At 43.0% G+C, this 24,328-nt stretch overlaps 2 protein-coding genes across 2 annotated transcripts; one reads left to right on the top strand and one right to left on the bottom strand.

Moving 5' to 3' along the window:
- The first annotated feature begins 2,579 nt into the window (after positions 1-2,579).
- On the top strand, positions 2,580-9,798 carry znf710a (zinc finger protein 710a). Its single transcript, XM_069163209.1, has 5 exons — positions 2,580-2,641; positions 4,840-6,330; positions 7,144-7,335; positions 7,426-7,600; positions 7,999-9,798. The coding sequence occupies exons 1-5, from the start codon at positions 2,597-2,599 to the stop codon at positions 8,166-8,168; spliced, it is 2,073 nt and encodes a 690-aa protein (XP_069019310.1). The 5' UTR covers positions 2,580-2,596; the 3' UTR covers positions 8,169-9,798.
- Positions 9,799-9,858: 60 nt separating this feature from the next.
- On the bottom strand, positions 9,859-23,353 carry idh2 (isocitrate dehydrogenase (NADP(+)) 2). The gene is made up of 11 exons (XM_069163211.1): positions 23,156-23,353; positions 16,877-16,968; positions 16,262-16,427; positions 15,535-15,695; positions 15,235-15,378; positions 13,792-13,928; positions 13,413-13,564; positions 13,150-13,262; positions 12,789-12,886; positions 12,614-12,706; positions 9,859-10,271 (listed from the first exon to the last, which is right to left on the bottom strand). The coding sequence occupies exons 1-11, from the start codon at positions 23,271-23,273 to the stop codon at positions 10,187-10,189; spliced, it is 1,359 nt and encodes a 452-aa protein (XP_069019312.1). The 5' UTR covers positions 23,274-23,353; the 3' UTR covers positions 9,859-10,186.
- Between the last annotated feature and the right edge of the window lie 975 nt (positions 23,354-24,328).

The raw sequence follows: 24,328 nt of genomic DNA, 5'->3' as shown, positions 1-24,328 counted from the left end.
GTTGTCTGTGTCTTTTTCATTTTCCCCATAGGCTAGTTCTCTGTTGTTTTATGTACGTGTCCCTTGTTGTTTCTTCCATGTGGTTTCTTTGTCTTTCAGCCTCTTATCTCTTTGTTTCTTCCCTCGCTCTCCTTCTATTTTCTCTCTCCCATTCTCTCCCTCGACTTCCTGCTATCTCTCCCCCTCACTCACACCCTCACTCAATCTCTTTCTCTTTCTCTCTCTCTCTCTCTCTCTCTCTCTCTCCCCCCTCCACCCCCTCCCTCCCTTTGCGCTCACTCTCATTCCCTATCTCTCCCTCCTCCTCCTCCTCCTCCTCCTCCCCCTCTCCGCTCCCCTTTCTCTCTATCTTTCTCATTCTCGCAGCACTCCCAGCTGCTGATGATTGATCAAGGTTTTCAAGGTTTGCCCTTTCCTGTTATTTAGTAGGAAATGTTTATGCACGGTCCTCCGTCTTACAGTCACAACTGGCATGTGTCCTCACAGTGTTTGTCGCACTTTGCATCCACCTTTACAACGTCTCGGATGCACTTTTTTTTATTATTATTTTTTTTAATAAAATAAATATATATATATATATTTATTTTATTTTTTCCCCCCCTTCACACATATTCCCCCTGTGTGTACGAGTGAAGGTAAGGTAAACTCAGGTATAATAGAATACCTGTCTAATTATCAGGATCGTCTTTAGTGCCGACTACTTAAGCACACAACCTGTACTTAGCCCGCAGGTACTCTGCCGCACTGTTTCTCAACACAGCCTGAAAGAAATCTGGAAGTTCAATAGTTAATGTCTTCCCTTGCTGTTTTTCCTTTTCCTCACTCTCTCCGTCTCTCTATCTCCTTTCCTCTCTCCATTCCCTTTGCTCTCACCCCCCCTCCTCCTCCTCCTCCTCCTCCTCCCCCCTCTCCTTCATTCTGCAACCCCCCCCCCCTCCCTCCTTTCTCTTTTCTCTTGCTGATGGACTCTTCTTTTTTATTTTCACACTCCACCATCCCCCCTTTTTTCTTCTCTCTTTTTCTCTCTCCTTCTTTCCTCCAGCACACCACCACCACCCTCCCCCTTCCTCCTCCTCCTCCTCCTCCTCCTCCTCGCTCTTCTCTTTCACTGCATTTTCTTTCAACCCTCCTTCTATCTCTCTTCCCATCCCCACCCCCCACCCCTCTCCACCACCACTCCCCCTCCCCTCTTTCTTTTTTCTCTCTCTTTTATTCTTTCTCTTTCTTTTGCCACATCCTTTCTTATGCCCCTGCCCTCCCCAGCCCCACCACCGCCCTTCCCCTCCCTCCCCCTCCCCTCTTCCTCCTCCTCCTCCTCCTCCTCCTCCAGTTCTCCTTTCCCTTCTTCCTCCTTTTTTTTTGCTGCATTCTCTTCTTCCCTCCCCCACCCCGGCTCTCTTTCCTCTCCCTTTTTCTTTCTGTCTCTCTCACTCACCCCCACCCCCCCCACCCCTCCCCACACACACACACACACAGACAGACACACACACATACACAACCACCCCCCTCTTCCTCCTCTCAGCTTCACTCCCCCTCCCTCTGCTTCTTTCTTCCTTATTCTTTCTCCCCCACGTCTGTCTCCCTCCCTCCCTCTCTCCTAACTGCTTTTCTCTCCTTTCTTTCTCTTTCTCTTCTCTTTTGTCACTCTTTTCTTTTTTTCTTTTCTTTTTTTCTTCTTCTGAATTTCTCAGACAGTGTACTTCAGGCTGTCTCAATAGTTAATTAGTTTGAATCTAGAAATAATGGCAAAAAAAAAACTACACGGCCTCTGAAAAGTTTAAAATTTTTAGCATTTCTCCAACATTATCTGCCTGACTGTTTTGCTATTGACAGACGCACCTCCACCCGAGTGTTTGTGTGTGTTGTGAAAGTGCGTACGTGCCTCTAAGTGCGCGCGCGCACGCGCGCACACACACACACACACACACACACACACACACACACACACACACACACACACACGCATATATATAAACATGTTTGTATGTGTGTGTGTGTGTGTGTTTTAACGTATATCTGTCTGCATGCACGGAGAGGAATTACTGATTCGATTTTTATAATTGTTTGTGCGTTTGAGCACATGTTCATAAAAAAAAAAAAAAAAAAGGAAATGCAAAGTATGAAGTGTGATCAAGAGAAGATAGAGCTTGTATCTGTGTGTGCCTTAAAGAGAAATGTGTGTTGAAGGGTCATGCTGAATTGTGTGTAGTGAGAAAGGGAGATAAGATGTGTGTGTGTGTGTGTGTGTGTGTGTGTGTGTGTGTGTGTGTGTGTGTGTGTGTGTGTGTGTGTGTGTGTGTGTGTGTGTGTTTGTAAGAGAAAAGAGGAGAGAAAGAGAAGTGAGATGGGAAGGAGAGGGTGGGAGGAAGAGAAAGAAATGGGGTGATGCTGTGTGTGTGTGTGTGTGTGTGTGTGTGTGTGTGTGTGTGTGGTGGGGTGGAGGGCTGGGTGAGGAGGGAGGAGGTGGTGGGGGGGCAGGCACAGTCAGTTCTGATAACAGCAACAGTAGGAGGAGGATGAGCCGTGGGACCGCCCCACTCTACCACAGATATAAATAGGAGGTGGATTTTTTTACTCCACTCATTTCTCCTGAAGGATGAGATCCCTGAAACACCTCAAACATCACTCCAGGAACAATGTGGTGAGTTTGTAACTCTACAGAAAGAGAAAGATGTGAGGGTAAGGGTGTGTGTGGGGGGGTGGGTGCTACTTGTTTCACAGTTTGTTAGTGAGGTGATTTACTCTCTTGTTTGTGTGCGTGTTTTGGGGAGGGAAGAGGGGGAAGGGGGGGGGGGAGAAGATTACTTTTCACATTCATGTGAGTGCTGCAGAGGGAACATCTTTTCTAAGAAGAACAATTGTGTTTCCGTCTGTGCTGAATGCTTTCTGCTCTACTTGTTTGTCCTTAGGTGTCTTTCAGTTGCAACTTTAAATGTAAAAGTACGGACTCTCGCAATTATTACCCTACCTTCTCTGTCTACTTGTCATTTGTCTTTTTCTCTTTCATTTTGTCAGCCTTTCATTTTGCTGTGCTTTTTTCTTCTCTCTACAGCTCCCCCCCCCCTCCTTCCTCCTTCCCTCCCTCCCTCCTTCCCCTCTTTCTCTCTCTCTCTCACTCACTCACTCACTCACTCACTCTGTCTTTCTGTCTCTCTCCGGCTCCCCCTCCCTCCTCCTCCCGCACACCCCTCCCTCTCCTTTTCCTTTCTCTCTTCCCTCCTCTCACATGCTCACTCAATCTCTCATTCCCCTTCCCCTCCCTCTCCTCCCCTCTTTCTTTATCTTTCAGCCCCTCCATCTCATTTCTCTCTCTGTCTCCCTCCCTCCACTCCTCCCCCGCCCACAGCTCTTTCTCCTTCTCTCCATACCTCCCTCCCTCTCTTTTCTCTCTCTCTCACACACACACACACACACACACACACACACACACACACACACACACACACACACACACACACACACACACACACACACACACACACACACACACACACACACACACACACATACATGCTTTCAAATACACACCCAGTCTCTTTCCTTTTCTTTTCTCACAAACACACAGTCTGTCTCTGTCTGACTACTTTAAAAGCAGTAATTATAAATGACGTGGTTATCAGGGCATCCAGGTCTACTCCCCTCTCCCAACACACACTGACACCACACATACACATACACACACACACACACACACACAACACACACACACACACACACACACACACACACACACACACACACACACACACACACACCTACCTTTATTCTTGCTCTCTATCTCCTCTTCCTCTCTCCATCCACTCTTTTCTTTTCTCTCAGTATTGTGTCAAGAAAGGAAGCAGCTCTTTCTTATGTGGCAGAGTGATGGCTAGAGTGCTGTCTGAAAAGAAACCAGGGGTCAGAGCTTCTTTCTATACATTTGAGAGCCATGCTGAGAAATAACCTGAAACCGGTGGCATGCAATACTCGCTTCTCTTTTTGGCCAGTTTGCCTGCACAACAATTTCTTCCCCACAGTTTGACTGTTCTGCTTTTTACAGGGTAAACATGTGCATGTGGACCTGAAACACTTCCGAACTATACCATTATGATAGCGAGTCTTTTGCATTGGTCTGGAATTCAGAATGAGCTCGAAGCTCAATCGAATGTCTGTTATGGATATGAGACAGCCTGCCGGCATATATCATCTTGTTAAGGAAGCCGGTGTGGCAGGCATTATGAAGTTGGCTACGCCGAGAGTCTCTGAGTGTTGAGCTGAGACGCTTTGCTCCTCATGAATGGGACAGATAGCTCCTGTGATGAGCTGACTTTGGTCAGCCAGGCTGTCCCAGGACCCCACAGGAAGTGCTGCGGACAGTCCACGGAAGTCAACTTCCTGGCTGGACCTGTATCCCTTGTTGTGTTCTTTATTATTCTAAAGCCTGTCAAGGAAGGAAGCGGGGTGCTAACACAGATCTGCCTTATCTCCTCAATCTAATGTTCTGTGGATTCAGAGCAAAGGCACAAGGCGTAGTCTGAGTGGGGCTTTCACAGAGCAACCCTGAAAAACATTATCTCAATATTCTCCTGAAGTCCTGGGAAAGAAGACTCTATAGCTTCGAGTGTCAGTCGGGAAGGCTGAATCTTTAGAGCTAGATTGTATAATAATTCAAATCTTTGTTTGCAATCATGGAAAGGTCACCGATATCATGAGGTTACAAAGGGGAAATGAGTTGAAATGAGGAAACATTGTGTAAGGCATGTTTTGTAACAACAGAATAAAAAGCCGACTCAGACACTGTAGGATTGCTTCTTGTTCATTTCTGACTTATGTTGTATGTTTGTGTGTGTTTTCTTCCAGGAGGAGGAGAGTGGCCGCTTGGTGCGGACCTACCCCAAGATGATTGAGGGCCAAGTGGATGTGGGCACACAGACGGAGCCTGTGGTGGTGCTGTCTCTGGCTCAGGCTGCCGTTCTTGGCCTCATCTCCCAGAATGAAATATTTGGGGCCACTATTGCTCCGAATGGCTTTTACACAGGGGAGCCCAGAGAGTGCCCCCCACCTCCACCTGAGTCAGTGGAGTACGAGTATGCTGACCAGCTGATAGGGGCCAATGGGGACTACCTGGCCGAGCCTGCTGGGGAGCCGGAGCCCCAGCCCCACTGCAGTGAAAGAAGACGACCCGGGCCCCGCGGGAGGACCAAGAGGCCCAGGAGTGATGGAGATTTAGAGGGTCACCCACACAAAGTACCCGCACAGGCTCAAGTTAAAGGTGAAAGAATTGAGTCTGATACCCCACCTTCCTGCATTCACATGAACAGCAGGCGCAGTCCTGCCAAGTCAGAGGATCCAGTCACTCAACAAGGTTCCCTGAAAGAGGAGCAGGTCTGCAGAAACTGTCCGTCATGTGTGACAGATAAATCCAGGCCGCAAACAGACAGACAGCCAGAACAGGAACAAGAAGAAAACCCCGGCAGAGAAAGAGAGAAGAAGGAAGAAGAGTTAGTGGTAGAGGAAGAGGAAGAGGAGGAGGCACTAAATCTCAAGACGAGCGGAGACAATGGCAGTCCTCTGGAGAACCGATATTATGATTCCAGTGAGGTGGCCTACGAGTCCGCTGACATGGCTATACCAGGAGAGTATGAGGAGAACGGCCAGGCCATGCTGTGGTCAGACCCGGAGGGCCTCGCCAGACGAATGCAGATTGACCGACTGGACATCAACGTACAGATCGACGAGTCTTACTGCGTAGACGTGGGAGAGGGTTTGAAACGCTGGAAGTGCCGCATGTGTGAGAAGTCATACACGTCCAAATATAACCTTGTCACTCATATCCTGGGCCATAATGGAATTAAGCCCCATGAATGTCTACACTGTGGAAAGCTTTTCAAGCAGCCGAGCCACCTCCAGACTCACCTGCTCACCCACCAGGGAACCCGGCCTCACAAGTGTACCGTTTGTGAGAAGGCCTTCACGCAGACCAGCCACCTGAAAAGGCACATGCTGCAGCATTCAGACGTTAAGCCGTACAGCTGTCGCTTCTGTGGCCGTGGCTTTGCCTACCCCAGTGAGCTGAGGACCCACGAGAACAAGCACGAGAGCGGTCAGTGCCACGTCTGCACCCAGTGCGGCCTCGAGTTTCCAACATACGCGCACCTGAAGCGCCACCTGACCAGCCACCAGGGCCCCACAACGTACCAGTGCACAGAGTGCCACAAGTCCTTCGCTTACCGCAGCCAGCTGCAGAACCACTTGATGAAGCACCAGAACGTGCGGCCTTACGTTTGCCCCGAGTGCGGCATGGAGTTCGTCCAGATCCACCACCTCCGACAACACGCTCTCACTCACAAGGTACTGGCACCGCACGCTCTCGCACTTCAGGTACTGAAACCCAATGATGTGCCTTTGTGTGCCAGCTTACGTGTCCAAAACAACCCAGAGTAGGCAGGCCTCATGCGACTACACGACACCACTAAACCTTTATTTTATGGAGAAAAATCTCGTCGTCAACATGTAAACATATAAGAGATTTAGAAAGACATTTTAGCCTCTTTCACTCAGTCTGCTGTATGAATGCTCATGGAAAATGGGGGTATATGGCACATTTGCAGCACAGCCTTTTCTCCAAAACCAGTTGCTTTGTAAACATAGCCTTCAAAGGCCTTGAGTTTTTTTTGTGTGGCTCAACCCCCCACTTGCATGTGTTTTGTGTTGTGCGTCGTTCGCAAAGCTACTTCCCTTACTTCCCTTTGTGTCTGATGAATCACTCCGGTCTTTCTCTCTATTTCATTATATAGTCTATTTTATTCTTGAGGGAAAAAAAAAAGCTTCTATTCACGACGTATTCTTTTTTGAATATTTCAAATAAAAGTCAAATAAATGTTGATACTAGAAAAAAAAGTAAAAGTTTATTCGTTCCATTGTTCGACTTTTTCCTCTGTGTCTTTCAACATGTGGAGGGGACAGAGGAGGAGGAGGAGGGGGGGGGGGGGGGGGGCAACGTAATCTACATGAGGGGGGATCAAAAGCCAGAATGCAAATGCTCAAACACATGCGAGCTTCTTGTGTGTTTCCTCCCTATGAGTCATTACTTATTTGCCTCCAAGCCATATATTTTAGCCAAATTAATTAAAAGGCCCAAATACTTTTTTTTTGTTTCCCCAGGGAATGAAAGAATTTAAGTGCGATGTCTGCGCCAGAGAGTTCACCCTGTCTGCCAACCTGAAGAGACACATGTTGATCCACGCCAGTGTGAGGCCCTTCCAGTGCCATGTCTGCTTCAAGACCTTTGTCCAGAAGCAGACCCTTAAAACGCACATGATTGTCCACCTGCCGGTCAAGCCGTTCAAATGCAAGGTGGGTAAAGCAAGTGGAGTTTTTCATTTGAAAGTCAAACTGGAGCCCGCTGGCATGGAGCAGGTAGTGACTGACTGTTGTGTCTTTCAGGTGTGCGGCAAGTCATTCAACAGAATGTACAACCTCCTCGGCCACATGCATCTTCACGCCGGCAGCAAGCCCTTCAAGTGCCCTTACTGCACCAGCAAGTTCAACCTGAAGGGCAACCTCAGCAGACATATGAAGGTCAAACACGGCATCATGGACACCACAATAGATGGACATGGTGAATAACTCTAATTCTTGTCCTTAATTAAACTCTTGTGCTTTGAAACCCATTTCAATCTGTTGAAGGGTTATGTGTGGCAGATTTCCAAGACGAACTGCTCGGAGGGCTTCATGTCGCTTTATTGTCACTCAGTCTGTCCCTAATGCACTTTGACTCAGCATGTACTGTAATCTATCGGCCGAGTATTTTGATGTTTCTTTCACTCCCTCCCCGTGTGTTTAGTAAATATAGCATTGCCTGGATTAGACATGCCTGTCTCTATCAGTGGAGGCTGATACTGAGGATGGGGCAATGAACTGGCTGTCCTCAATGTGGCCATATGTCATTAGGAGGAGCTCTGTATGGTCAGACGACAAAGTAGGATCATATTTGTGTCTTGCCTCCTTTTTCTTCAGAACCCCCGCAAGAGACAGAAAGCCAGGAGGACTACGAGGAGGAGAGCTTTGAATTCAGCGAGCGAGAAAACCGGGCGAACAACAACAACACACCAGACATTGCTAAACTATCACAAATGGAGTATTACAGCACCTATGGGAAGGGCGCAGGGCGCTTCAGCACTGCATGATTTATTAAAATGACCCCAAAATGAATATAAGTGTGAGCTAATGAAAACAGGATTGTTTTCTTTGTTTTTTTTTTGCTGTTAAAGGCATAATGCTTGGGATATTTTTCAAGGACACGAAGAAGCCCAGCGAACTGCACATCAGTATGCACTGGAATCACTCGTAATAGTACAAAATTTGAAAATGTATACTTTTTATCTAATTACATATTTTTCATCTGTAAAACATAAACAATTTACAGAATAAATATATTTGAGAAAAAAAATGGACAGTCTCAAATAGATGCATTTAGGTAAACAAAAAAAAAAACGACATAAATTGATATATGTTGTCAGTTGCTTAACAACAAGGACATCATCTGAGCCCGATGTGAAAAGCACATTTTTATCTACGGTCATAAACACATGTTATCCTGCAGTTTCTTATTCAGACAATCCCGGTCTCTCTCTCAGTCTGCTGGGGTAAACCAATGTGAAGGATTTAAGAACGGAACAAGGGTTACTGTTCATCTCACTCGCCAAAGTTAATCAAGTTGCAGAAGGTTAATGATTCACTTTGATTTGTGCTGTAATCAATTAGATGCGAGGTCTGCAAAATGACTTCAATTCCACTGGATTTTACGATCTTATTGTATATTATTGTACAGAATGTATCAGTCCTCTTGTACGTCGGCTGGTACTGTAATCAGTGCATTGCACTGAGGACCACTGTCTACTTTTTACATTTCTGCATTAACAAAGCGTCACACTGTATTGAGCTCTAGTCTATGAATGTAACTGTTTCTGTGGAATGTTTAAAGACGCTAATGAAAATAAAATAAAAACACCCTTTTCAAAAGGTAGGACCCCTTTACCAAAGAATCGGATCACATCTTGCCGCTACGGGCACCGTCACTCTCTTTTCCTTGCTGTTGTGTTGAGCTGGGACATTGGATTTCTTGGGGTCCAATCGCAGACCTCATGAAATTACTTTCAGGTTCCCCTCGCACCCATCTGTAGATCTCTTCAAAAGATTACCAGAGAACAGACTGTGGTGCAGCATCTCTTTCAACAAACCTCGTCGTTTTCCCCGGTCCGAGCCTTCACAAGACGAGACTGCAGCATTTTTCAAAAGCAATGCAAACCCTGCATTTATATTGCTTCTGCTGCTGTTGTTTTTTTTTATGGACGAATCTCAACAAGAATTGTCCCAAAAAACTTGGGACAGAAATATTAAGTGCCCCGGTGTGTCTGCGAGAGCATGCCATCCATCATGCTGTACACTGGTCTCAAGTGATGAACGACAACCTCCCAACATGTGACAGGGCCATGGACCTTGTGGAAAATGATTTGGAAATGCTCAATATATTCAGTTTCCCAGTGCTTAGCTTTTCAAACTTGTACCCTGCAAACAAGGTATCCATTTGCGATGTTGATAGTGCATTTAAAATTTTAAAAAATGCTCATTTTTGTGAGACTTTCAGCTTCTGTGTTCACTCCCGTCAACATTTGAGCGATGATACAAAGGGGAAGATGTTCAGCTTAAATGGCTTCTGTATTAGACATTAGTGTGGAGATCATGTGGAAAGAATTGTATGTACAATGTTGTGTACCAGACAATACTGTAAAATAATAAATTTATTTACCTTTAAAATGGTTGGGCTTCTATTATTTGTCCTAAAAAAAAAAAAAAAAAGACCAGAAAAAAACGAGATAGTGGGTCAAACGAGATTTATTGGCAAACATGTTTGACAGGCTTCAGTCCTGCCCAAGGCATTACATAGTTTTGAATACAGTACTTCACATTACAAAAATATAGCCTTGCGACTGACAGGACAGATAGTTAAGGGAGCATCAGGTGTAAGGACAACTCCTAAACATTTAATGATCTAATAGAACGCTACATAATTCTATAGACAGTACTTTTTTTTCCTTCTGGTGAAATGCAGGTAGATGTATTGACCTTCTTAAGTTAAAAATGAGGTACAAAAACAGAAGAGTGACATTGGCATCTTCAAGCTGACTATTTTCTTCCAAGTCCTTCACTTGCCGAGGGCTTTATCCAGATTTGTCTTGATGGCGTCGAGGAAGTCTGTAGTATTGACATAGTGCTCGTTCAACTTGACACTGAAAGGGAAAGACAGCAGAAAATTCAATACCACACTTCAGGAAACAAAATCATAAAAACACAAAGAATAATTATTTTTACTAATAGTCTTCAGCTTCAATTTCTCTTGTTGGTTTGTAACACCATTATCAATAATAGAACATTATTCAACATTTGAACGGGCAAGATGCATGATATACACACTAAACAAGATAAATAGGGTTTTGATATTTAAAAGGTGGTTGTTCTTCTATGTTTACGCATCTCTAGTTTTTAGAAAATAGAGCCTTAAATAGTAAAAACAACATCTATCCATTGGCAAATGTGACGCGTCATGGATAATAAAGCTTGAAAGAAAAAGGCAAGCTGGTGTTCAAGCCAACAGGTGAGTCAGTGCAACAAATAGATAATCAAATACAAACACCCAACGTGTGCAGAAAAAGGTCGGTAAACAAGATGACACATACCTCCAACAGGTAAATAAAATCCTTAAAGACAGGCTTTTAAAAATGTCTAGAAATTCTTTTATTTATAGATTGATGTAGATGGACAATCGTGCAATGCTTTACAAGTTTGTTATTCGCGCATGTTCATTAGAAATCAGAAAAGTTCACTTTTCATAAAAATGCACTTTTAAGATTTCATTTAAGAATCCTTTTAAAAAAAAAAAAAAAAAATCTCCTGGATGAATATCTTTGAAATCAGTTACATGTTTATGATAACCTGCTAAAGCAGTAGATCTCTGGAAAACATGCGCAAAGATGAGGGCACGTTTCCAGCGTGGTGTTAAGTTCCCAACCTGCGTTACACGCTGGTAATATCAGAAACAGGGCCAATAACACTCCGTCTCATGTCAATGTTTCAGATTAAGACTAGATGGTTTAATCAGAGGAATATTTTTTATTGAAAACTAAAGTGAGGAAATCTGACAGTGAAAGTACCAAATCTTATTTATTTTCTGGCTGCCATTACAGGCTTAATGTCCCAAAACACAAAAGAGGCGACACAGACTAAATGGATACATACTTCAAATTAAAGCTGCAACTAATGAGTTTTTGTATGATTGATTAATCTGCAAATTATTTTCTAAAATTGTTTGTTTTGCAAAATATCAACGGGAAATGGATGTCCCAATTTCGCAGAGCTGAGATGACATCTTTAAATAGTTTTTGTTTTGCCCGACCGCCAGCCCAAAACCGGAAGATATAAAAGCAGAGAATCCTCGCAGTTAAGATGCTGAAACTGGGATATGTTTGGCATTAAGAGGTGGGCCATATCACGTCGCTCACAGTAAATATATATAACATTTTTGAATATTAAAAAAAAAAAAAAATTCATGTCGTCATGATGGCAATATTCCAAGTTGTTGACATAATGACGTCGTAACATTATGCAGCGAAACGGTATGACATGCGTAACGGTTTCGATGAACATGACACGTGTTGCTTATGCATCGACTCTACATGCTTAACAGCTGCATTTCATGCAGAATCTGAATCTCACTCCGAAGTTCTGCTGTTGTTTGCAAACTAAACTATTGAAGGATCATATTTAATCTTTACTGAATACCGTATACGTGTGCTGACATGTAAAACTAATTCACTTATTTTGTAGCAAGTCTATGTTTTTTAAAATCCTGATAAAGATTTTTCAGTCCTTTTTTATATTGTCAAGAATATTGTTAGTGCACAAAAGCCCTGAAATATCGTGATCATTTTTAGGGCCATGTTGCCCAAGATGATGATCACTAAAATAGTTTCAGATTATTTTTCTGTTAATCAACTATTTGATCAAGTAATTGTCTTCACTCCACTTAGAATCGTATTTACCTCTTGTGTATTAAGGATACACTGGACCCGCGACGTTTTCTAAATGACTTCCTAATTCTTTAAAATCTAAACCCAGCACATATTTTCCCCATACATTTGAGTCATGTACAAGCAGGAACCTCGCTTCCACCATTTTTCCCTTCCTGTTTTTTTTATTCTACCTAATTTAGTTGTGTTGTCCCACAGATACGAAGCACGGTCCACTCTTTATTTTTAGTCGTCTCTGTGGCCAAACCCCGTCTTACACCTCCAGAAGCCTCCCAGGTAAAACTTGCTTATGTAAGCATGCAGGAAAGACATTTACGCCTGCGATTTGAAGCACTGACGACGCCATTCAAACTGAACATATAAAGAGCCGTGAACGCGCTGAAGGAGAACGCCGTGTCGTAGGTCTAATCCCTTTTCATATCAATAAACAAACAAACAAAACTGCTAAAAGTAGCAAAAACCAAGTTCACCTTTTAAAACGGATATTGACGGTTCATCATAATCGTGCGTCAACAACTACATTGTAAACTTGGCAATAAACTTACTTGGGCAAGCCATGGATGCAGCCTGCGAGGTCCTTGGTCATAGTGCCACTCTCAACGGTCTCGACACACACCCTCTCCAGAGTCTGTGAGAACCTGCAGAGAAACAAAGACAGTTTTGTTTGTTTTTTTGACATTAAAGTCGGTATGTTTCCTGAAAAATCAAGACGTCTCTTACTTGATCAGGTCGGGATTGCCGTCGAGTTTGCCCCGGTGCTCCAGGCCTCTGGTCCAGGCAAAAATACTGGCAATGGGGTTGGTGCTGGTTGGCCGTCCCTGAATCGCAAGAATTGAGGACAACATTACCCTATTTAACCTCCAGGCAAGTTTTCCTTCTCAGACTAACCTGCATTAGAACTAAGGATATATGCTAAATTGTTGTTCTCAACCTTCACCACACGATGGCAGTACAGCTCCACAGATTACACAGTCTGTTTGCAAGAAAATAATTCGGCCCCACACATTCAGTTTCACTTTCCCTGTTGAAATATTTTCCGATACAGAGCTTGCAGGACTGACAAAGACTGACGGCTACTAACCTTCTGGTGCTCGCGATAGTGCCTGGTCACAGTGCCGTGGGCTGCCTCGGCCTCAATAGTCTTGCCGTCAGGACACACCAGGACTGATGTCATGAGTCCCAGTGAGCCAAAGCCTGAAACAACAAACACAAAATCCTTCTTTAACGCAACCCACATCTGTCAAAAATCTGGCAAGCACCCTCACATTGCTTACAGGTTTCAGTATTTCATAACAACCTAGTTTCCAAAGAAGAGGCAGAAGTGTTATTTTACTAAATTCTCACCCTGTGCAAGGATATCAGACTGAACATCTCCGTCGTAGTTCTTGCAAGCCCACACAAAGGCTCCAGAAGACTTCAGCACTTGGGCGACCATATCATCAATAAGCCTGTGCTCATACCAGATCTTCAGTTTGTCAAACTGAGGCTTGTAGTTCCTGTGGGAGGCACAACCAACATCATCAACTAAAGCTTCTTTATGTTGTTCTGCATTTTATGTTCAACATTTCAGTCGCAATATTTGCATATAAATGAAATACATCTTCTGGTTTCGAGATTTTACTGCGTTCCATTTTACCAATCACGTCAAGCAAATAGGGGGTTTAAAGAAAAACATGCGCGCAGAGAAACAGAAACACTGAGCACAAAGATAGAGGACACTCACTTTTGAAAGATTTCCTCGAAGATGTCTTTGAATCTTCCATCATAAGCTTTCAGGATGGTGTTCTTTGTGCTCAAGTAAAGAGGCCATTTCTTGGCGATGGCGTACTGGAAGCAGCTGTGCGCAAAGCCTGAAATAGACTGATGAAGGGAGAAGAGAAACAAACAGTTCATGTGGGTCTTATCTGTAGTATAGGAGTTAACAACCTTCCCCTTGTCAAGTTGAAAGTCATCTAGTGACCTCTGATGTTGTTAAATCAAACAGATCCCGATGGAGGCAAACAAAACAGTAGCAAAGCGGGTTGAAAAGAGGTTAGTCTACTGTAATGGCTGCTGTGTCAATTTTACAAAGCACCCGAGGCTAAATGAACAGCAGTCGGGTTTCGTGAAGTCTAAAGTTTAGATATTGTAATCTCACAGTAATATGAGGGAGATGTATCCGTATAATCCCGACGGAGGCAGAAATTGGAACCAACAGCGAGACTTAAGCAAATTTTATGGAGCTCTCTGTGCTGAAAGAATATTTCTTAAAGAACAACAACAAAAAAAAATATCTAAAGCTTACACCTACAACACTTTTTTAACGAACAAAATTCAATCTGACCGTTATCTTATTTATGTAATCAACATCTCTTGTCCAGAGAGCTAATTTTAGGACACAATGGCACTTATAAGATTTTTAGAGGACGATTGATTAATTAAAGCTTAAATGCCACGTAATCTTTAACTGTTGATCAATGAGTCACTCCGTTATATTACTTTTAGGATGAATACATTCCTTTTTGATAATGTTTGCAGGTGGAACTGCTTCGAGTGACCCTGAACGATGCCTTAGTCATGCGGTTATAGGCCAAGGCTGCTGAGGGACCTCCCATGAGCTCTTCTCTCGTTCACTTTCGACGCATTTATATTACAACCAGTCATCGATTACTATGCTGTTCTTTCCTCTCTCTCTCTCTCTCTCTCTCTCTCTCTCGCCTCACCCTAACCAGTCAAGGCAGATGGCCGCTCACCTCCCGAGTCTTGTTCTGTCGGAGGTTTTTCTCCCCAGCTGTCGCTCGCGTGGGAATTGTTGAATTGTTTGGGTTTTTCCTCTATAATGTTGTTTGGTTCTGTTAAGTGCCCTGAAAAATCTCGTGTTGTGATTTTCCGCTATGTAGATAAAATTGAATTGTTGCACTGTTGCATTTGGTCCATTTTTTTATGATGAATATGGGAACTGTAGTTTATTTTGAGTTCATTGCACACGACATGGAACTGCTGCTGTACATATTCACCAGTGGAGGAAAATGCCAACAAATGCTCTTCTTGAACTTCCTTCCTTCGGTAGGAACTGCACTAAGAGGCAGACCACTGTTGCTGCCAGTCTCTTTAATGGTATTTGTTGACTATAACGTTAATATACAATATCAACATTCCTATCCTATGAGTAGAAGTGTTTGCTCACCTCGTCTGTGTTGTACATGCCCATTCCACAGCCGCCTGCAGGGAAGTCATAGACCTCCCATTCCTTGCCTGCACTGCCATCAGCAGGTGAGAAGATCATCTTAAATTTGCCGGGCTGGTCCACAACAAAGTCTGTTGCTCTGTACTGTAAAAGAAACACACAAAGTCTCATTTTCACCAATTGAAACTGCCTGGTTTGTTGCCACTTCACAACCAAAAGGTGAAAGAAATATTACTGTAATCTGTACATCATCATCATCATCATCATCATCGTCTTCTGTAGCATTAACGCGAGACTTGCCTGATCACCAAAGGCGTGTCTGCCGATGGTGATGGGCTGCGTCCAGCCTGGAACCAGCCTGGGAATGTTCTGGCATGTGATTGGCTCACGGAAGACGGTGCCCCCCAGGATGTTCCTGATGGTTCCGTTGGGGCTCTTCCACATCTTCTTCAGGCTAAACTCTAAAATGCAAAAACGCCAAAATATAGGATTACATGGACAAAGACCGCAGACCTACAAACAACTCAGTCGTCACGTCATCTTTATGTGCACCGAGAGTCAAATGTTTTTGAACACCCGGGTTAAAAAAATAGATTTTTAACTCTATTTGTGTTTAATTTGATGCATTTTATCTGTTCTTATGCATCTCATTTCTTTATGTGAAACACTGCAAGTAATTGTCTTGCTGTAAAGCACTTTGAGCTGCATTTCTTGTATGAAAGGTGCTATACAAATAAAGTTTATCAACATTATTATTATTAGAAAGGGAGGGGTACAACTTGCAACAAGGTCCCAATGCCAGGAATTGAACTATAGACATTACAGTAATACGAATATGAGCCTCAGCCATCAGGCTACTGGAAGCCTCAGTTGCAGCTTTATATAAAGTTCAACCAGTTCAGCCAGCTATAAATCTTGGCATCTACTGAAAGAAAATACACAATTGTGTAATACTCATTAAAACCCTCCTGGGATTAAGGGTATGGGCGAGTCTAAACTGTTCAGAAAATAGAATTCTGTTAAAGACCTTCCACTCTGGCTTCGTCAGGTGTGATGGTGGCACACTTAACAGCCACATGGTACTTCTTAGTAGCCAGAGCAGAGTCGATGGTGACCTGGTCATTAGTCTGGTCACGGTATGGCAGACCCAGGTCGTAGTACTTCAGCTCAACATCAACGTTGGACAGAATGAGCTGAAAGAACCAGAAACAAAAACAAGAGTCAGCATGCACAACTTCGTCCAACTACAGAGGGACATATTTTTGCCGTATAGAAAACTTTTTTTTTATTTTTTTAAATGCAATGCATTCTGGGATGACTTCTCAGGTCAATACAAGACATCATCTGTGTCAGAAAACGTTCAGGGAACTGAACCACGTGCGTTGCTGGTTTTCTTCCAAAGCCAATAGCAATCTGCTCTCACCGGAGGCAAATCAGCCAGTGTCTGAATGAAACATCGCAAATGCCCCTCCCCCCACATCCACATCCATACATAATCCTCCACATAACCCATCCCACACATTCACGTGTCAGTCCCTGTATAAAAATAGGCGAGCCAGACAGCGTGGGCTTTTCCCTCCCTCGGAGACTCACGCCAGCGTTTGTGCATTTACCCTTCCACATCTGGACCCCACTTTATCACCTTCTCTTTGATGAACTCCCAGATGATCCGGGTCATCTCGTCTCCGTCCATCTCCACCACCGGCTGGGCCACTTTGATGCGTTTGTCGGCATCTGTTAATCGTACAAATACAAGGGTCATGAAGACGGGAAACTACACTGATTGGAGGGAGGGGGGGGGGATCTAATAAAGTTTAGCCTGTTCAACGTCATAATTTTCCAACTTCCCAAAGAAACCAACTGTTTACACGACAAAAGATATTTAGTTTACTGTTAAAAAGAAACAAACACACATATTTTTAACACTAGACCAAGAAAATTAAAATCTCTGCTTGAAAACAAACTGCCAAATGATTTTCTGTAGAGTGACTAATTAGTCAATCGACTACTTGTTTCAGCTCCACTCTGGACCTCTCGCCATTACTATCATATCAATCATTTAACCATTTTATCTGGTAACTAACTGAGCAAAAGTTAATGAACCATTTTAATACTAAATCAGTTCAGTAAAATACCAAGATTAAAATGTGAGGATTTTAAAACTTAATTGCCAACAATAATTTTTTTCCATTTAGTTTCACAGCCAACAGACTTTTTTTTTGCATTTTCTTCACACCTCACTCTTATTTTTTTCCCACATATTACTGCTCTAGACAGCTGATTACCAGAATACCCTGAATCTGGCCTTGTAAATCATGTGCACACAAATGAATCAGGATGTGCTTCCTCCGACACAATACCAGTTGCCAAAAACTCAACATTGTACTTTTAAATCAGTAGTTGCAGCTCACTTGACCAAACAGAAAATCCCAATTCAGTGCCAACAACTACATTTTTGCTAAAATTATTATCGGTGTTACTCCATTTACCATAATGCTAATGATAGGATAAAGAGTATTTCACAACACACTATTTCAAGCTTAAAAAAAAAAAAAAAAAAAAAAAAAATTCTCATGTTTTTAAACACATTAAACTTAAATAAGAGATTGTGCTTCATTTTTAATGCCAACTTTGACTTCTTAAGGAAGTCTCTTAACGTCTTTACTTTGCACCGGCATCAGCGTGGATTAGTATCTCTAATCATATCTGCTCAGTATGCGAGAGTCCTGCCAGCAGGATCATTTCAGTGAATAGAAGAGTACAAGGGGAGGAGCAGAGGATCAAGCGACTCCCAGATTTCCCAGCAAAGTTACCGCTCCCCCACTGCTACCAAAGCCTTCTCAGAGTAATGCAAGTAAACACAAGGTGTCCTGGGGAAATGTTACGCAACCATTAGTGTCCGAGGTACAAGATCTTATAGGTGAACTTAATAAAAAAAATAATAAAAAAAAAAAAAATCTATGAGCGTTTAAGAGGATTTGAAGAAACTGAGATTATGAAGTCTTGGTAGCATCTGTAAAAACAGCCGCTGCACTTGTCCCCATGCTGCAAACATGACACGAGCCCTGCTGACTACAGATGCATGGTGACCGTGCACTAAAAATATCCTGAAAGGAGAGACAGTCGTGACCTCTGTGGTACAATTATGTTACGCAATACCATAATAAAGACAGAAAAAAAAAAAAAGGCTTTGACAGCAGTGTGAAAACCCAACAGTATTTCTGAACATTTTCCTAACTAGGTATTATTGGTGCTCTATCATAAGCCTGGCATCATAAACCTCTTAAACTACAGAGCAGTAATGACTCGGGCATTGCATGGGGAATGTTATGTTGGGAAAGTACATCACATGACAAAAGAAAATTAAAACTGCAAGCAGTGATATGTGAGCCCTCGCGTTCTGCACGTCGGGTATCCAGTAGGTCCGGCTCCCCGACGTGCAGCACGCGGGGGTCCGCATATTCCCGCTTGCGGTTTCAATTTTGTTTCTCGATCTCGTTCCTTATTCTGCTTTAAAACAATTGCTTTAACATCTTCAAATGCTCGTGAAAGTTGGTGCCTGACGGATGTGCAAAAGTCTCGTGAGGTTTGGAGGATCGTTTGACCTTAAACATCAACTTCCTGTGTCACGGCGAAACATCAAACTTAGCCGCATCGCCCTGGCTATGCTATATAGAATATACTATAATTACTTTCAGGTCACTTTTTGGACAACATGCTACAGTATGCTTTTTTTTTTTTTTTTTAATCCCTTTTTGGAGTATGACCTTTTTCTGAACTGAAATGTATGCCTTTTTTTTTTTTTTTGCCTTACTTCTCACTGAGGAAACTGCTCTAACCACTGTGTCATACAAGAGCACGTCGTCCCAAATATGGAAAAAAAGTCATACTGTTCCATTAAAATGTATTAATGGAATTTTGGGGGATAAAATTTGTGTTAGTTTGGGCAAAAATCCAAGAAGATTAAGATACACCCTTTATTTTTTTGCTATTGATTATTATTAGAGTTTTTGTATTAGGTTTTCATTTTGTATTATATTGTTGACGTTTGGTTTGGTATTAGTATGACTGCATTTACCACGCAAACCCGAAACCGTGCGGCTTACCCTTAGAGGGAATCGCCCTCCGTGAACTGTGTGGATTACCTTGTGCGGGGCTCAAACCCCTGTCCTCACGAGGTCATTTCAGGCTCTGAAGTGGTGTCGTGGACCGCTGGACTATCTGCAGCGCTGAAGAATGAGTTTCACGGGGTTCACTCAGCGTTTTCCAGTGACTCAACCTACAGTCTGGTTAACTCAACAGGTAAAAGATTCTACTTCACCAAGGATGCTATTAATGGTTCAGATTCCACCTTGGCCTGTTGATGGTGATTCAACTTTTAGTGAAGTTGAAACGTTTGGAGAAATTGAAAAGGTTTTGCGTACACTACACATTACAGGAAGATATTTAATATCACTGCAGACCCTCTTGAAAACACGTATATCTACTATCCAAAGTATGTCTGCGGCAATTTTGGTCGCATTTGAATAAATATTTGTGGACGGTGGAGTTATAGGTTGCACTGAGCCAAAGATTTGTCATAACACTGTCTAACTCCTGGGAAGATTGGTGGAGCAGCGGTTAGCACTGCTGCCTCTCAGGAAGAAGGTCAAGTGTTCGAGCCCACAGACAGAATCACTTGAACAGTGAAACTGCCAACATTGTTGTCCCACGCTGACGATTCCTTTTATGGCAATTCTGTAACTACAGCTGAGACAGTTGACCGATCAGTCTATCGACAGCAAAATAAACAATCCATTTTAATCATTGATAAATCATTCAAGTGATTTTTTTTATAAAACAAATGACAATTAGTCCACATCAATTGTAACGGTGTGCAGCTTTTCTTTGTGAAATCTGACATTAAACTGAATATTTTGCAGGTACAGCCCGTTTCCTACACAAATGAGCAATGTGAAGGCTTAATTACTACAGTAATTAGTAACTGATATTTTCACCATTTTATAAACCAAACAATCAATTGAGACTGAAATGGTAAATAAAATAACCATTACTTGAAGCTCTATTCATCATCACTATGTACTAAGAATAGAAAGGGGGGGGAAGCTATCAAAAAGTTTACTCGATATCAGCTATTGGAAAGCAGTATAGCTAATATTAATATTTATACTGTTGATAACAAAGACTGGCAGCAGAATTATGAACGATTATGTGTTAGGATCAGGAAAAAAAAAAAATGAAGCACCTCACAACAAGGTGAACTAGATATTTATGAAATTTTCATAACAGACTTTGTCCTTGTCCATCTCCCTGTGCAACAGCCGAGTCTCTATTGCAGTGCATCATGGGTAAGTCATTAGCAGCTACTGTCCGGCATCCTTTCGGACTAATCTAACCCAAATCTGCATAAACAGGATTCTGAAATCACAATGAATGGGGAGGGGAGCGCAGGAGGAGCGCCGAGCGGGTTACGCAACATCCGAGTGTATCAACAAGCTGGCCGCTGAAGGGGCGAGCTGAAACACAGTCATGAGGGCCTGCCTGCCACATCATTCTTGCATGAGCTGAGGATAGGTTTGCAGGATTTGTTCTCCTAGTAGTGAGACAATGCCAGGCATGGGTAGACATGTACAACAATCTTAAACACTGCACGTGGGCATACATTTCATTTCTATCTCCTTTCAAAAATAATGTTTGGAATAATTACTTTCTGCTTTTGAGAAGGGTTCACTGTTAAAAAAAAAAAAAGTGCCGATTCCATTTCAATTGCAAAATATGGTTTTCGGCGCACAAAATCAGTTTTATATCTTAAATGTTGACTTGATTAAAAGCAAGTGGGCATGAATTTGCCTACATGCAGTACAAAATCTTTAAATTGTGGAGAAAAATAAATAAATAAATCAGGAAACAGCTAATGAAAGAATAAGTAAACAAGACTAATAATGTTACCCAGCCTGCAGGGCCAACTGAGTATTTGGGGGTTTTAAATACGCCGCGTGTAGCACAAGGTACTAACAACTGACTTTAAAACGTAACTGCGAGGTGCTTAACATGACTTGTGCAAAACACATTAAGGGCAAGCAGTCAAAGATGATATAAAACAATGTGTGCCTTAACAAGATGGCCGGAATAACCATCAATTACATGTCCCCTCTGGTTAACTTTCAACACAGAGACAAGCCTTTAGCCACCATAGTGTTAACCGTTACCATGAAAGGTCATTTACAGGATAAACAGAAGTGTGGGCGAGTAACCATAGTTACTGAGTCACAATCACAGACACAAATGGAAACCATAGTGACTGCAAAGTCTACAAGTTAAGATTTGGAGACTGATGGGAGGCATTACACCTTGTCTTTGTGAGACATCCTTTAAAATGCACTGTGACATTTTAAACTGCATCCAATAGCAGAAACCAAAGATAATGCAACATGTGACTGCAATCAAACAATGAAAATGGTCAATCTTTCACTTTCAGTCTGACACCGATTCACATCTCAGGCCGACACACCTGTAATTATTTTCGGGTATTTGCAGACCGTTGCTTCGTTTCATCTACGCGAGACATTCCTGGGCTACCATGATCATTAACCAGCATCAGCTGAGTACAACAAGAAGCTCAAATGACACGGTGATTAAAATCACACCCGAGTCAAAGTGCCCTTCAGTGAAGCCACTGTTTTATAAACACAAGCCCATCAGGGTCTTGCTGGTTTGGTTTGCAGCATTTTGGTGCATTTCCAGACCCCGATGCAAGAGTGGTGTCTAATTCCAGCAGTATGCAATTTGGGATGTCTGCAGGGCTCAGGGTATAAATTTAGATCCCTGCTCAGCATCACACACAAAAAAAAGAAGAAGAAGAAGAAAAAAAAAAAGAAACATGGAGGCTGCTCTCTGGCACTGGTTCAAAAAAAAAAATAATTAAAAAAAAAAATCTAACGTTAAAAGCCATCATAAACCGAGTTTTACATTGTGAATGACAGGGTCAGATGAGGTCAGCTGTGCAGCAGCAGCTGTAGCATGGATGTAACCCAGATGGGAAACGGTATGTAGGACAGAGCACCGGCAGCCATTGCTCTCCATAACCGAGACTCGTATGCGCTTGGCTGACCTTGGGGAAACTTTTCCCCCGTCGCACTAATAACAGGACGACTCGAGAGCAAGACATCAATTTGCACTCAGACGAAGTATATTGGGTCGATTTTGTGAGATAAAAAAAAAGAAAAAAAAAAGGGTTGTCTGTTCTCCCTCAATGACGAGCAATACAATTTCCGCGAAGACAGGTTTTAAAAAAAAAAAAAAAAAAAAAACGGAAGAAGAATTTGATTCATTTGTTGCCAGTTTTGTGTCCCGCTATTTCCGTCCTGGGTTTGATTTAGTCTTTCAAGGAGAAGCTCGGCGGACACCCCCCGGCTGTTAAATCAGCTGTCTCGTCAGACTTTCAAGTCCATTTACAGTCCATTCATTATTACAACATCGTATCTTCACGTTGTCGTCGGCTGCGCCTCAAACTTCGGATGGAGGGAGACAAAGACGAGGCTAACCGGCCCTCGGGTCTATCTCGACGTTCACGGCCTAATTATGATTTAAAGCGACCTCCACTCGGCCGGTCATAAAACAGCCATTTTTGCAGCATCTTCACCGCTAAACTCGGAGAAGCATTAAATATTTTTTTTTTTTTTTTAGCAGCATCCCCCGCTGGCTAGCATCACACGCAAAGCTGGCTAGCGTTGCTTGCGCTTCGCTCGGCGCCGCCGGCTTCAAAAGCAGGTTGGTCGGTATTTACTTACCAAATGCAAATTGAGGTACATTTAATTTAAAAAAAACAAAAAAAAACCCACATACAAACGCCATCTTAACACGGCTACGGTTGACATAAAGATGCCGGGGATGACACCGGTTATTATCTCTCCACACTCACAGTTTCTTTGTTGCAAACTCTGGACGTTTGCAGCCGGCGCAAGGACGGCGGGGTTTCTGGAAAAAGCTGCGCCAGAAGACCTCGAAAGAGAGCTCAGGACTTTCAAGTATCCAGCCATGTCTTCCCCCGACCCGAATCGCTTTGCGGTTAAAACACCCGACGGAAACTCAAGAGCAAAGAGAGAGGAGGGGAGGGGAGGGGGAGGGGGGGCAAGTGCTCCGTGGCTCTCTGCGATATAGTCGTCAGCACCGCCCCCCCCCCCTCCTCTTCCCCTCCCCGGCGGGAGACGCTGAGCGCGCTACGTCAGAGTCGTGCAGGGCGGAGAGGAGGGACCGACACCAAACACCTATTTGCTCTCATCGCAGCCTCGTTTTTACTGTCTGAACAACTTTATAAGAACAGGGTGAACTCTTGCTTCGCGACGGGGCGATCCGCGGGGAAGGTCACCGGCTGCCATCACACGCGGTTATACATCAGATGTATAATGCTTTAACCACCCGCTGTGGAAACCTGACGCACTTCCTCAACATGTTTGAAAATAGTTCTCCGCAAAAAAAAAAACTATAGGTGTACAATGAATAATTGTGACCTTGAGCAGGTTCAGGTCAAACCCCCCCCCCCCCCCAAAAAAAAAAACAACAACAACAACACTAGATCACACGTTTCCAGTCATGTCACCTAGTCGTCTATCCCCTGTCAGGTGAATGACCATGAATTTAAAGCAGGCTTTGTGCCTGGAAGCCATTAAAAACCCTGACAATGTCATCTGGGTTATTTTCTAAGGCTTTGAAAAGCTCCTCCTAGAGACAAAGAAGTTAGATGTAATCACAGGCTGGGTGTTACCGGTGTCTGTATGTTAGTGACACTCAATTTAACAGTGGTGGAAGAAGTATTGAGATTGTTTACTTAAGTAAAAGTATAGCACAACAGCAGTATAAAAATACTTACAATTTAAAGTAAATGCATGAAAGTAAAAGCACAGAAGTATTAGCAGCAAAATTCAGTGAAAGCAGTAGTGAAAGTACTGGTTTGGTGCCTCTAACTGATATATTATTACGTATGACATCACTCAATTATGAATACTGATGCATCCCTGTGTAAACACCATGTTACTGTTGTAGCTGCTGCAGGTGGAGCTAGTTTGAACCACTTTACAAATAATTTCATTTACAG

The sequence above is a fragment of the Embiotoca jacksoni genome, unplaced genomic scaffold (assembly GCF_022577435.1).
Source record: "Embiotoca jacksoni isolate LCO1_2020_lvr unplaced genomic scaffold, fEmbJac1.0.p SCAF_3, whole genome shotgun sequence".
Lineage (NCBI taxonomy): Eukaryota > Metazoa > Chordata > Actinopteri > Embiotocidae > Embiotoca > Embiotoca jacksoni.
This window is presented reverse-complemented; position numbering and strand designations above follow the sequence as displayed.